The sequence below is a fragment of the Pholis gunnellus genome, assembly GCF_910591455.1.
Source record: "Pholis gunnellus genome assembly, chromosome: 5".
Classification (NCBI taxonomy): domain Eukaryota; kingdom Metazoa; phylum Chordata; class Actinopteri; order Perciformes; family Pholidae; genus Pholis; species Pholis gunnellus.
The window spans coordinates 25382647-25397661 of record NC_136531.1 but is presented as its reverse complement, the minus strand read 5'-3'; the positions used below and the strand labels follow the sequence as shown (position 1 = coordinate 25397661).

Sequence of the window (15015 nt, the reverse complement as noted above, 5' to 3'; positions counted from 1 at the left end):
TATATATATATATATATATATATATATATATTATAAGCTGCTTAGAGCTAACGTCACTGTTAGGAAGTTACAGGTCATAATTCCCTCTCTCATAACTTCTTTATATTGCTGTGAAAAAAATTCTTCAAACTGTTTGTTAATTTTTCTAATAAAAAATTATATTTTACAATATTTTACAAGACACGTTACAATAACACCATAATGTACCTTTGTCACACCCATTGTTACCCAGTAGAAGCTATGTAGGCAAGGCAACCTCTGCTAACGTCAGCTGTTTAGCTCTGTGCTGTGAAAACATTGCAGACGATCACGTGCATGATCTGTGTTTTGTTTCTATCACAGTGTTGGTCAGTGTAAGGAGGTGGACAATGTTGCGAGGATACGGCCGGCCCCAATGTCTCCCTCGGATTTTCTGGACAAACTGATGGGCAGGACGTCGGGATATGATGCCAGGATAAGACCGAACTTTAAAGGTATCTAGCTATCTGTCTGTCTGTATTTTTCCACTGCAGAAGAACACAGGAAATTAAGATGGAAGAACCTCTATTTCTCTTGGCTTCAATCAGACTTCTGTTTCTTGTCTGGATAGTCTTCCGCCAATGTCCATGCCCTCCACAGACAAAGCCCCACGTCCTCTGCCTCGTCCCCGCCCACGACCTCGTCCTCTGTACTGCCCTTGGTAAATGGTCAGCTGTGGTATCAGGAGCTTGGAGTCGATTTTCTCTTTTCCCTTTCTTTGGTTATCTTCGATGAGCTTTTCAGCGGCGTCTTAGGTCCTCACCTCTCAACCCGTCTCTGAGCGGAGGTCAAGGCTGTAGCTTCACTTCAGGATGTGCACTATTCCCCGTCAACTCCGAGTCCTGAACCCTTCACTTGAGTTATCCTGCCGACAACGCGAAGTTCTTGGTGGGAATCTGAAATTAAGATTGAGAATCAAATCGACTTTCAAGCGTTTGTTGTAGCATTTGCAAATGGGCTCTGATCGTACAGCGACCAAGGGTCTCCACAGAACAAGAGTGCAGCATTAAAGTTACATCTGGCTTTTATACCTTTGCTCTAAAGAATGTAGGTTTCATCTGCTTAGCGAAAGACAGTTAGGAAAGGATGTGAAATGCTGTATGCTCAGAGGTGGACAGTTAAGAAGGGAAGTGAATGGTCAGTAAAAGCTTAAAGATAAGTGAGAGTTGAAGGGAAGGTGAGAGTTAAGAAAATCAAGTTTATATTCACATGTCCTGTCGTTAGCAGACTCGCAGACTGTCAAAAGGCCACAGGTCATGGTGTCAGGGTGCATAGGGTTATACAGAGATAGAAAAAACTGTTACAATTTCCTTCACACCTCATGACAGAAACTTCCTGAAATATTGTCTTATCTCAGTTTAGGATGACATTTAGGATTTTTGGTATTACAGACACGTTCCTCACCTGAAATTTTGCTTTTACAGAACCTTACTAATAGCGATTTTCGTAAATCCTAAATTAGGATGGCATAATCCTAAATTAGGATGGCATAAACCCTGTCCTAAATTCAAGTGCAAAACATGGCAGCAGGACTGTCTGTATGACAATGACAGTGAAAATGATTGCACGTTAACTTAAAAAAAAAAAGGTTACCCGTATGCTACCTGTGGGTAGAGTTTAAATCAGTGAAAACAACTTTCCCAAAGATAAATGAAAACCTCTAAATTTCCTTCAGGCCTGCTGTTTTGTGTTCAGGTCATGGTAACTACGGTTGGTAAAGTCATATAGCTCCACGTATCAAGTAAAAGTCACCACAATGAGAGAAAAAAATGATAATGCCGTCAGGATTATTTTTACAACTCGAGGCGTTCAGGGCACTTCTGCAAAGCACATTTCTCTTCATCACAATTATTGGTTCCATTGTTTAGCAGGCAGGCCACACTTTATTACCTTATGTTACGGTGTGGCTCCATGATGAACTAAAATGATAAACAGCTCAGTCATTTTACTGTGGGTAAAAACTCAGATGACTTTGAGAGAGAGAGAGAGAGAGAGAGAGAGAGATTTATGCGGACTTTACGGGAGCACGCAATACAAGCAGTCTGTGAGTCCGTGACTGTGGAGATTGAGATTGGGCCAGGCAGTCACAGCAGAGAGAGACGGAGGTGCAGGGGAAAACGAGGCGATGTAACAATCCATTCTCATCCATCAGATACGTCTACTTTGTGTCCGATAGAGCTTAAGTGGGCCTTGTGCCGATTAATGCAATGCCAAAGTTGTCACACCAAAGGAGCGGTATTTGACACCCTGAATGGGCAGCACACCCTGCACGCTGTTATTGGCTATGGGCGGGAGTACACAGCAAAGTAAGAAAGAAAAGAGAAAATACAAGCAGAGGGCATAGTCTCTGTGGACAGACACCATCACACATTTGTTTTGGGTCATAAGTGATCAAGTGTGATATCAGAGATGGCACTTTAAACTCAGGAGTCAAATGACAAAGGGACTGACTTAAATGCAGAATGCAGACATTCATGTACACTAATTGATATGTTATCTTTAGCTAACAATATAGGAAAAATAGGAAATTATGCTAATTTTGTGCACAACCAATTGACACTGATCTTTCAGTAATGGTTTACACATATTCACTAATCCCGACAAATAAAGATGGGATGCTGTTTAATAGATAAAAACAGGATATTGTGAATGGCGCTGCATGCAGATTCAGAGGCCAGTAGCTCCCTCAAACTTCACTATATATATTGGTCAGAAGGCGAGTCTTCCACTTCTGGCATTTTCATTTACGCTCAAATTTTTTATCATCAGAGATACTTTGAGAAAATAATTCCGCAAATGTTTTAGGGCTCCCGCCCTCTTGTGAAGCTCGCAGTGCCACATACTTCTCCCACTGTGCTGCATGCTTGCAAGTTAAAGGGAAAATTGATTTTCATTTTTAAACACTGTCCTAAAATATGAATTCGAATTATTCAATAACAATGATTTTTTGCCCAGCTCTGGTTATTGCATTTGACGAGCTGACAGAACGTATGAATCCAGTGAGCCGAGCAGATTATCTGCGCAAAGAATTCACTCGAGAATTCAATTTTGTTGCTGCTGTTTTCTCTTCCTATTGATGCAAATTTCAAAAATAGGGGGAATAGGGGAAACGGAACTCTGAACTAGGTTTACTAGAACATTCCTGGCATCTACAAATATATGTATATATATATACTGTTATCATTGTATCTATCTTTCACTCTGCAGGTCCTCCAGTGAATGTTTCCTGTAACATTTTCATCAACAGCTTTGGGTCCATTGCTGAAACCACCATGGTAAGTAAAGTCGATGCTGCATGAAACTACATTCAGTTAGCGTAACGGTTAAATTAGCATGAAGTCACAGACAAAGTTTACATAAATGTTTTACATTTACCTTGTTCCATCAGGGGGGGATTCTTAAAACAATATTTAAATATATATATATATATATATAGTCATATACACGTATCCACTTACTGTGCTTTTATTTTTAGCAAGGAGTGCTTTCAGCATCTCAACTTAATGGAAAAACATTGCCACCTTTTACATGGATCTCCAATCAGTGTTGATGGAAAATGTAGTCCAGTTGAAGCAATGAATTCCTTGTGTGATATACTATTGGCAGAGAAAGCTGAGTTCTCCTGCTCCTGATGCATTGCGGGCGAGCTACTGACGCCAGGCCAAACCATAGTGTGTCCGAGTTGCGCCTATACCAGGTGATAAAATACAAACCATGAGGCTCCCTAGTTTGAACCTGCGTGAAAGAAGACAGCAACAACTCTTATTTTACTTATTGTCGCAACTCAACAAAAAAGCTTACAATAGCGTTAGGTGACAAAGTCATCACAGTCATCTGCCCTCCCGGTCCTGCAGGTCTTGGTTGTCTTTTACAGTTTATCTTCAGGATCCTGAAGGAGGTCTCCAGCACTCCACTGTCCATGTGAGGAATAGAACGTTCATGCATAGTAACTAGTGGTGGTTTGGATCACCCCTCACGGTTCGGATCACTCGTGAACCGCGGATCAATTGAGTATTTCTTTTCTTTTTTTTGACAGTTTAATCATCATAGTGTGTGTTGTGTTCAAAAGTTTCTCAAACAGAGGAGAAGAAGACCACAGAGGAGAAGAAGCAGCCCCCCCCCCCGCTATCTTTCTTCCATCAGCAAGCAGGGCCGGAATCAAATGGTTCAGGTTCAAATCAAAAGTATTTAATATCTAACAGAAGCCAAAACAATTGCAAACTGAATTACACTATCGACAGTAAAACAAACATAATATTCCATGAAATATGAGGCCCCGTTCACACCACACGACAGATTGGTGTATCTGCCCCATGGTACGGAGGAGGTCTGAGGATCTTCTGCAATTCGAAGATCCTTTGTCCCTGCTGAGTCTCTCAAAAGTATTTTGTTTCACATTTCTCAGCCAATCGATCAGCTCCGTGATTGGCCGAACCCTTCGGACTTCCGTCGGCCATCTTCTCGACCCATTCCTCCCTCCTTGAAGGCTGTGCTCAGAAACCTTTCAGTAACATCTCCCTCTCACTGATTTTTATTACTTTATGGCGGTGTCATAAATTCTCTGGTTTCTCTCTCAGTGCACAATACACAAACTCCTTTTAGTTTAAACCTTCTACAAGTAAACATATTGTAACACATAATATCCAAGCTAGGAGCGCTTTAAAACTTAAATTCCTCACATGTGTAATAAAGTTTTACTGCTGCTGTTCCTTTTCAAGTAACAAGTCCCCAAATATCAATGCAGAGTGTCAGTGAACAGATATAAAGCAGTCGTGTGTTCACGTGAACGGAGCAGCTGAAAAGCATTTAACGGTGAACGTCATGGCGAGCGGAGGAACTTGAGAAGCCCCCGGCGTCATTTAAGTCGCAAGTTTGGGAGCATTTTGTCTTCACTAACTTATAATGACGGATAAGCGAGGTGGACAAAACCGTTACGGTATGTCGGCATTATTTAAAGAGAAAGACACACAATAACGGCAATACATCGGCATGTCCACACATATGAAGAGCCACCATCCTGTCTGTCAGCGACGGGGGACACTCCGTTGTGGAAAACAAAGGATTTGTAAATCTGGTTAAAATGCTTGAGCCACGCTACGAAATCCACTCACGAACCCACTTCAGTATGAAGCTTGTTCCTCTATGAAAAAGGAAAAGACTGTGGCCGCTTTCACCACGGCAGAGTGGAGACTCATAGTCCGGTGCTGCAGACACGCCCCCTCTGTGACTCACACAGACACACACCTGGGGCAGGTGATGACAGAAGTAACAGAGTGGAAGCTAGACAGGCCCAATAGTAATGTCTCAGTCACCGCAGAAAGGTAATGGAGATATTCTCATCTTTTTGAAAATAATGTCACAGTAATGGTAAACATTATTGCAGTGTATTTGAATGACTTAAAATGTTTATGTCTATGTTTACAGGAAGTAAACATACAGGAAGTAAACATAGACCCAAGTTGTTGCCGAGCAGTTCAGTTCAGTTGAAACAGTGGAAGCTAGCTCACTGGCTGTTTCTTTCTTTCAATATTGATCAAAGGACGAGGGCATCAACATACCTCATGTTGCACGTCCATAACATTCTCTGCACATATATTTTGGAAAAGGCAGATTTTACTCGTAATACATTCCCTGTAAAAACCGAATGAATTTTGCGTTGGAGAGACACTAAAAAGGGAAATTTGATATGCGTTAAAGGTAAAAAAAAAAGTTTAACATTACTCGTGATTTGTGAGCATCTTCACTTTGCTTCTTGTTTCAGACAAACTTCAATTTTAAACTAGATGCAATTGTCCTTGACAGAATGCTCAATCCTGCCAATTAAATAGATACATCTTGAGTTTAGTCTAGAGGGCTTAATCTTTGCTCTGTGCACAGACAGGATAATTGCATGTTTCTGTCACACCCGCCCAGTGTGGATAAGGCACTGGAAGACAGCTTGTTCTGTAACTTCTGACCTAGGTAACGAACGTACCCCCCAATATCTACACGCAAGACCGTCTCAGACTGCTTAGGGGGACGAAGGCTGTATAGCTTAAAACACTAGCTGCCGTTGTAACACTTATTTCAGGCTGAAAACGTTGGTGTCCCTAACAGCCAGATATGAACGGAATGTGTATGCAATCGGTGGTGGAGGACTGGAAGGTCCTGCTTAATCTTGCACCCGAGAACGCCCAGAACGTCTCAATTCTGCTCTGAGGCTCTGTTCCAAATGTCGTAGAATCGACTTTTCATACAAAAATATTATTAATGCTTCATACATGCTATATACCAAATTAACGAAGAGATTCTGTTCAACACTATCCTGCAAGCCAGTGTTAACACAGCATTTAGCAGTACCATACAATGATATGTACACATCTTAACAAAGCTCACATTTATTTGTGTTATTATGCCATTTAAATTATTCAAATAGACCTTGTAGTTAGCGAGATAAGCCCCTTTGCGTAAGGGTAGGACATTTTCAAGCACAGGGCTAAAAATAGGCCTAGGGTTCAAGAGGTTTTAAAGGGCCCCCACTGATGGATGTGGTTATGAAGGGCAGCTTCGGGACCCTGGCCCTATCACCCTCAATTTAGATGTCAACCTGACGGCTATTGCACACGGAAAACACACAGCTATGTTTAAGCCCTGTAATCACATGCAACGCCAAGCATAATGAAAGTGCAGAGCATCGAATATACACATCTTTACTTGGAGCATCTTTTGCCTCCAGGTCCAAATATGGTAGACAACTAAACATTTGCCAAATCATTACATAATACTGTTCATGTAGTCGTACAAGTTATGACAGACTTCTTCTTTAAGTTAACATGGCCAGAGTGAGTTTAACCAAGATTATCTTATTTACGTATCTTTACCATTCAGTGAGTATAGAAGCACATATTTATAAAGGTTATCATCATTCAATGAACTAACTGTAATTATGAAATTTAAAGAATGATAAATAAAATCCTGTCAGATTCCAAATTATACTTAATTTAAAAGGTAAGAAATCAGTAGTCACTTATTAATCCGAATCAAACTTAAATACAGATTAAATGAGTCTAAAATAGAATAAATAGGACTTTGACGGACTGCTTATTAGGCTCTATGGCTAAAGGTTTCAGGAGCCAAGTTGCTTCTAGGTATTTGTTTAATCTTCAATTTGATACGGCAATTAATCAATAAATGAATTGATTCTTTAAGGAAATGAATAGAGAGGTAGGTTTGGTTGGGGTGTGTCTCGGACATTTTAGGTTGATACCTCAACAAAGTCTTTGATCATTGCTCCCTCGCTCTGTGCATACGGTTGAGATTCTTCCGTTGTGATACAAATGTAGATTGCAGTTTATATTGAGTACAGTGTTTTAAGTTAATCTAATATTGTAGAAGCCAAATTCACACTTTAGTAATTGATGTAAGATATTTGAAAATAGAAAGCAGATCGTTCAGATAGTAAAGGTAATTAAAAATAACAACAACAAAATGTCACGTCTTGCCAAGATTGAAGTTGCTATTGGCAGCCAATCCCAAAATTTGAGTTATTATTCATTTATTCATTATTATATAAATTGAAGTGCCTTCATGAACCAAAACTGGTTGACACCATCGATTGAATCAAAGATAGCACTATTCAGTACGTTTCTGTGTGTCTGAAATGATAGAACACATTTGTGATGCTTCGCTACTCTCCACCACTTCCCTTTCTGTTGTAGTCCGTCTTTTGCATAATTAGCTAGCAGAGCAGAACTGGTTGTGATCAGTGAAGCCTTCTCAAAAGATGGTTGGATGGAAAAGTGGATGGATGATTGAAGCGACAAGGTCTAAGTGCTGTCTGCACCACTGGGAGCTGTTCTGACGGATATGCCATTTGTATGTGCGTGTGTGTTTCTGGTGTGTTTGCCTGCCAAGAACGAACTGTCATGTCAAATTGCAGAATTTACAATATTTTAGTGGGCCTATATGTTTGTTTGAGCCAACTTTGTGTGATTCTTTTTGTTTTGTCTGTTTGTAGTATATAACTTGGGGAATTATGATTTCTCTTCTTTTTTTTTACTTGGATGCCAATTCCACTAGAGTGTTAGCCTTTTCAGTTTATATTTTGATGATGTCTGAAGTTATTATTATTTTATCATTAGTACCTTTAACAATCCCATAAGGCAGTGCTAGCTTTCACACTGTTTCTTTTTTAGAGGTTTGATAGTATATGATAGTCAGAGGTTCTGGTTGTAATGGAAAACGTTATCCAAATAGTTTGTGACATGTAACTTGACTGTGGCTCAGTGTTTGAGCGGTTCGTCCTTCAATCCAAATATCGGCGATTCGTTTTCCGGCTCCCGCTAGTCCATGTCGATTTGTCCTTGGGCAAGAAACGTAACCCCAAATTGCTCCGGTAGGCTGTTCCTGCAGTGAATGAATATCATTTATCTCTGATGGGCAGGTGGCACCTTGCGGTAGCCCCTGCCATCAGTGTATGAATGGCTGTGAATGGGTGTGAATGGGTGTGAATGGGTGTGAATGGCTGTGAATGGCTGTGAATGGGTGTGAATGGGTGTGAATGGGTGTGAATGGGCGCTTTTGAGTGGTCATAAGTACAAGTCCATTTGCCAATTGTAACTTATTTGTCCTATTGAGTAAAGTGTGCATATATATCATTTTCTTTACAGTTTCTTTACTTGTGTAAGACAATTAAAGCCGCACAGTTCTTATTCCATGCCCAGGGATTAGCTAACGGCTAGTGTTGGAGGAAGGGAAGGCTGTGTCATACCTTACTAGCATATCGGGCATGTGTTAAAGGTCCTACTCTGAGAGCGGGGAGCACTTAGAGATATGTATGTTCACGGCCATATGTCACATTAGGATTAAGACCTTTCTCTCTTCTCACCATCTGTCTTTTCATCTTCCCACTCCTCACTTCCTATTAAGAGACAACAGAGTGCCATGAAGTAAGCCTAAACACATAGATAACACATTTCCAATAGGCTTTAGTGACATGACAGGAAGTATAACTTAAGCCAGATATAATTTCACGCATGTTATTTACAAATTGGATGTAAATAATGGATGGATGGAGAGACTGATAAATGGTGTCTTTTACGTCCTAGACAGTTGGATTTGTTGCTGTCAGTATGGATAATAATAATGTCCGCCAGGTGTGTCTGCGACGACCACTGCTGTATTGTGTGATCGAATGAATACAACCCACAATTGGCTAACCCCCCTTGTAGACACTTATGGGATGTAAGGCGTCGCAAAAGACACTTCATTCAAATTAAAAAACAAGCGGTGATGTATACAAGCTTTAGGCTCTCATCATATAAGACACATCATACAATCTTGCCAACAACAAAATTAAACTCACCAAGCTTTCTGACGCAACTAATAGGCTGTAAGCGTTGTAAAATACACTTCATTCAAACTCAAAAACAAGCAGAGCTGTATACAACCAGTCTGCACAGAATTATCTTTCCGTGAGCTGTTAGCGTTTCGCCAAATATACTGTCCAAAACAAAAAGAAAGTGAGCCGCAGAGCTGCAGTCAAAACTAGTACATCTGCTAATCATGAGGAACCCAGTCCTCACTGGGTGCCACAACTCCACTTTGATCACTCATTCAGCCTGCTCAGTACTTTGCATTACCTAAGCCTTAATTACACTCCTTCTACATGCTTCTGCTTGTAGCGTAGCAAAGCCATCACATCAAACCGGTGGAACACAAATGTTCGCACAGAGCCTATGCGTGCACCGTCTGATGAGAAAATGAATTTCATGCAGAACCTCGTGTACTCATGAAGTACAACTTCAGCTTAAGTTCTCTTCTCGTTCCAGATCCTGCCACTCCCTCCTGTCCTCCAGTCACCCCCTTTCCCACCGGTTCTCCCTCCTGGCCTGCTCCACCAACTCACTCACCTCGTCTCATCATCCTAATTACCCTGGCTCATGCCACTATTGCAATATTATCGAAAAATACAACTTATTGAATATAGAATCTTTTGATGTAGCCAAAGACTTCTCGTATTCTGGACCATACTTGTGTGTCCCGGGTTGTGGAGTCCTTCCTGTTCTGAGCCCAGATATCATTACCCAGGTGGTAATAAGAGAGATGGTCTCTAAAGCTGTATTTGTAATAAATAACATTGTGATGTCGTGCAGTTTAGTCACCTAAATGTAGTCTAATCCCTCTTGTTTTCAGAGCTTATCTCAAGCATACATTATCTGAAGAGCCTGAATATGTGCCTAAAATAAAAAAAATATTCTTTTCAAAGAACAATTGAATGATTTATCATAATAATAATAACAATTATATAATGCTTATTATCTTGTGACACGGTTTTCCCTTCTTTGTTTTACCATTACATCACTAAAAGAGAGGAGAAAAATAGACAGGAGGAACTCATGCCCAGTGTTGCACATGCTCACACACAGGGCTTAAAGCCAGGTTGGTTTAGTCTGGTCTTTACACGCTTTCTATGTTAAACAGATTAACTACTGTAAGACTTTTTTTCATTTGTTCACTCAATCGCTCCACCCCTCTTAATCCATTCTCCATCTGTGTGCCAGTAGGGTTTAGTTTATCTGGCTGCACAGGGGGACATGCTAATGCCACAGGTTTGTCCGCATTAAAAAAACTGTTCAAATTTGTACTAGATTTAAATTGAGCTGTTTTCTTGTTAGCAGTGCACTTGTATCTGGTTGGTTGTGATGGTTCTTTAAAGTTGCATTATTTATTTATTTTTACTTTGACTTTTGATAACTGAATAGCTGCAACGTATCCTCATACGTATGATGTGTAAAGTTACTCCTCATTTATCATGGGTATTCCCATGAAAGCCAGCAACACGTGTCAATTTCCGCTTGTTAAATGCATACAATCTTTTAAAAATAAACTTTCAGGAAAATAAGTTAGGTTGAGGTCACAAAGCCACTTAGTAAAGTTTAGGAATAGACTGTTGTTTGGGTTAGAATAACCACGGTAGTGCCGTTAATGAAGTACGTAAATACGTGACAAAAACATGAACATTGACTTCTTGTTTCACACGGGCAACAAACTGGTTGTTGGACCCATCCAATTCCGAAGAATATCTACATTATATGGGGCATTATCTTTCGTAGGTAATGCTACGAATGCTGGATGAGACCAACCTGATAGCTGAAGGACTCTGTACCTGCCAACAGAAATCACATCTTTAGACATTCAGGGTAACCCCAGGCCGGCAGTGAATCACTGTGAAGTGAATTGCATTTCCAGCTCGGATTAGGTTCCTGCATCAGTGAATACTGAAATGTAATGAATCTGTCGCATTATTCCTCTGCAGCAATTATAATTACATGTTTGTTCTCTTAAGAATTAGGCAACCTATTGCGTAAAAAGTAATGAAAAAACTGAATTAACAGAATTAAAGTGTATGAACAGTTAGATACACGTATGTGATTGAGATAATGCATTATGTAATTTGCTAAACTGCTTCTCAAAGGTAGTTTTGTTGCACCATGAGTGCAGGGAAAACCTGGCTCATGTAGGCCTATAGTTAGTATGACTGTCACACCTCAATCAAATTTCTACCTTGTTTAATTTCATTAGCCACATCTGTGTTCATCATGCAATGGCTTTAGCTCTGGAGGTGTAGTGAAGTGGAAGAGTAATGCACTTCCAGTCAATGAGCATAGTGAACAGAAATGCCATACTGCCTATAGTGGGAGCAGACCACAGTGGGTGGGTAAGGAGATGCGCTCACAAAGCCATCCCGTCAGGCATTTCTTAGGGCTTTACTGGTCACACCATCACCAAAGCACACAAACAGCTGTGCAGTGGACCTGATGCGGGCCGTGTGTTCAACATAACAACATAACCTTTCCTCCCTTTCCCCTGCATGGGTGGAAGACAAAAAGCATCCAGCAGTATAACTTTCGACATGAAAGAAGTCCTTAAGTTCTTGGTAACAAAGAGGGTGGTCACGCTGCGATCACCACGAAGCAGCGAGCAACTGGAGTGCACCAACGGGGAAGTTAGTTTAGTTTCCACACCCTCTAAGCTGAGGTCAGTGCAAGCAGCAATTCTGTCTTGAACCCCGACATCTTCTGAGAGGAGCAGTCCTAAGGCTCAAATGGACCCTTAACCAAAGCCTTGAGCACTAATGGCAATTCACACTGTGGGGAGAAGGCACGCATCACTGCATGCTGTGTTCTGACCCCCTGCAAGAACCGCTTCACAAGAGAGTGACCACAGACTGATCTGTCGCCAAAACACTCTTGGCAGAAAGAAATGGCTGCAGACAGTGTAGCCCTCCTCAGCCTGTCCCTCTAGGAGCCAAGCCTGGAGAGTATACGGCCCACAATGGGCAACGCGCCTGTTGCACCAGCCTCCTGAGACAAAGCCCCACAGAGCTAGGGAACGGTTCAGGGCTGGGCTGCCATCATCTGAGTCATTTTTGCACACCACATTGCCATGCGGCGACCTGGGGCTACCAGAATGATCGACAACTGCTCCCACCTCGCGGGAGACCGTGGCTCAGAGGTAAAGCGGGTTGTTCTTCATTCAGAAGATCGGAGGTTTAAACTACCTCCAAGAGAATCGCAACTGAATGTAATATCCTGTATATCCCAACCTTTGGGGGGGTAGTCCTGTTTCTTCCTCTGTCTAAAGTATTTGTAAAATCAATAAAAAGATTTTAAAAGAAAAGAAGATCGGAGGTTTCGGTCTCTGATGTGTCTATGGGCAAGACACTTTTTGACACAAATTGCTCCCGTAAGCTGTAGCTACGAAGTGTTGCTTGATAGGTTAGTCCTGATGGGCAGGTGCCACCTTGCATGGTAGCCTCTGCCATCAGTGTATGAATGGGTGTAAATGTGTTGATGACATTAAAGCGCTTTGAGTGGTGGTCAGAAGACTTGGCGCTATACAAGTCCATCTGGCAGTGATTCAAAACAGGTCTGAAATCTCCTGTTTTCTTGGGAACCAGGAAGTATATAAAATACAACCTTTTCTGGCTGTTGTGAGTGGGGAAAACAGACACAGTCTGTTTTTGTAACATAGATCTCTGTTGAGAGGTAATCCATTTCCCTCTGGGATAGATTTACTTCCTTAATGCACATAGGGGGACAGAGGAGGAATGCTGTAGAGCTAGAGAGAATTACCCAGTCTCAGCGTTCTTTTTATCCATTCAGTTAACAGACAATTGAGTCGCCACCCTACGTAAACTGCTTTAGTGGACGAACAACTTGTCTCAGACCTCACCGCTGCCAGACCTTCTGTAAACAGAAGCTATGGCCCCTGGATGGCTTGAAATAGAAGCAGCAGACATCACAGCACTGAGTCCAATCCCTCTTTCCCGCATGGAGATGGGTGAGGGAGAACATGAACATGGCTAGGCCGTAGATGAGGTTAGTGAACGCATCACCAGCTCGCCTGTAAACGCAGCAGCTGACATCTTCTTGGTTATTTTCAATGATTTTGCCTTGATGTATGAGAGTCAGTATGTTGTTTTATTCTATTGATCAGGTTTAGGATGTTGAGCAGCGATGTGTGCTGCCTTATTTGCTGTGTGGTCTGCATGTATTTGGGTAGGCACGTCCTGATTGGCCGGCTACACTGTGCGCATTTGTATGCAATATGTAAAATTGAAACTTGAAAATTGAAAGTGTAGCTTTATATAAATATATTTACTTTTGGTAACCTGCTTAAGGAAATAGTTTGTACTGTTTAAGGTTTGGCGATTTGATGGTGCGCCGGTAGAAATGCTTCCACCAGTAGATATCTGGCAATACCGTTTTACACCGCGGTAGAAATTATTGTGAGATCTCGCAAATCCAGCTCCCTCACAAAGTAACGTGATTTGATTAGACATGGTTGGTGCAAGAATGGATTGTCTGGAGGGTCACATGTGGGTGAGAGTTTTGAAGCCCATAGATAGTGCATGCGGGCCACCCGGACCATCTTTTAGCATCAAGAGACATAGAGGAAGAAAGTGAAGTTGTGAATACAGACCAGTAGGAGGCTTCTCATCCAACCCAAGATGAGAAAGAACTCTGGTTACATGATTAGCAGAGCATTTCATCAACTTTTTTAAATGAAAGATAATCAAATAAATATACTCTAAAATACAAATTTGTGTGGATTTTATGTTGTATCAGGCTTCAGTCTTCAGGCTGTCAGACTGGTGTTTATTTGCATCGGTGACCTTACCACCTGTGACTCAGGAACCATAAAGTATGGTATGGTTATTTCAAACGATTATTTTTGTATACATTTACAGAACAATGTTTGTATTGTAATATATGTATATCGTCACATAAAATGATTGATAGAAAACCTTGATAGAAGATTTTCGCCATATCGCCGAGCCCTCGTCTTGTTGGGTGCAGAGACCACATGATCATAGATTTGTGCTTCTCAGTGGAAAAATGCAAAGCTTAATTTCTCATATTCACCTATGTATCTTGAATGGATCATTTAACCTTCATCTGTGTGACTTTTTCTTTTAAGACTTTTTTTTTTTAAGAGCAACAATGTAATTATCATCTCTTGTCCTCATGTAATGAACTGCACATCACTATGAATTTATATTTAGTACAGTTTTTGATCGTTGCTATCCAAATGTAGAAAATCTTCCATGATACCTGTGAGCTGCTCATAATACTGATTTGTTTGGGGAGGTCAACCACTTTCTTCAGTTTCCTCTAAATGTCCCTGTGAGTAATGCATGCATGTTATTCTCTGTGTTTGTAGGACTACCGTGTAAATATCTTCCTCCGTCAGCAGTGGAACGACCCCAGACTCGCCTATGCTGAATACCCAGATGATTCTCTGGACTTGGACCCCTCTATGTTAGACTCCATCTGGAAACCGGACCTGTTCTTTGCCAATGAGAAGGGGGCCCACTTTCACGAAGTCACTACAGATAACAAACTGCTCAGGATATTTAAGAATGGGAATGTTTTGTACTCTATAAGGTAAGTGTGGGACAGGCCCTGTTTGGGAAAATACTTTTAGCATTTTCATTGCACACAATGCAGCCAC

General features: G+C 41.2%; 1 protein-coding gene across 1 annotated transcript in view; it reads left to right on the top strand.

Annotated features, from left to right (window-relative positions):
• LOC306696017 (glycine receptor subunit alpha-3-like) overlaps positions 1 to 15015 on the top strand; it is a gene marked incomplete at its 3' end in the record, with an annotated part of 39368 nt that overhangs the window by 8278 nt on the left and 16075 nt on the right. The window contains exons 2-4 of the mRNA XM_079159496.1: positions 343 to 473; positions 3226 to 3293; positions 14725 to 14948. Coding sequence (XP_079015622.1) covers positions 395 to 473; positions 3226 to 3293; positions 14725 to 14948 — 371 coding nt within the window. The 5' untranslated portion in view covers positions 343 to 394. The remainder of the gene's footprint in view (positions 1 to 342; positions 474 to 3225; positions 3294 to 14724; positions 14949 to 15015) is intronic.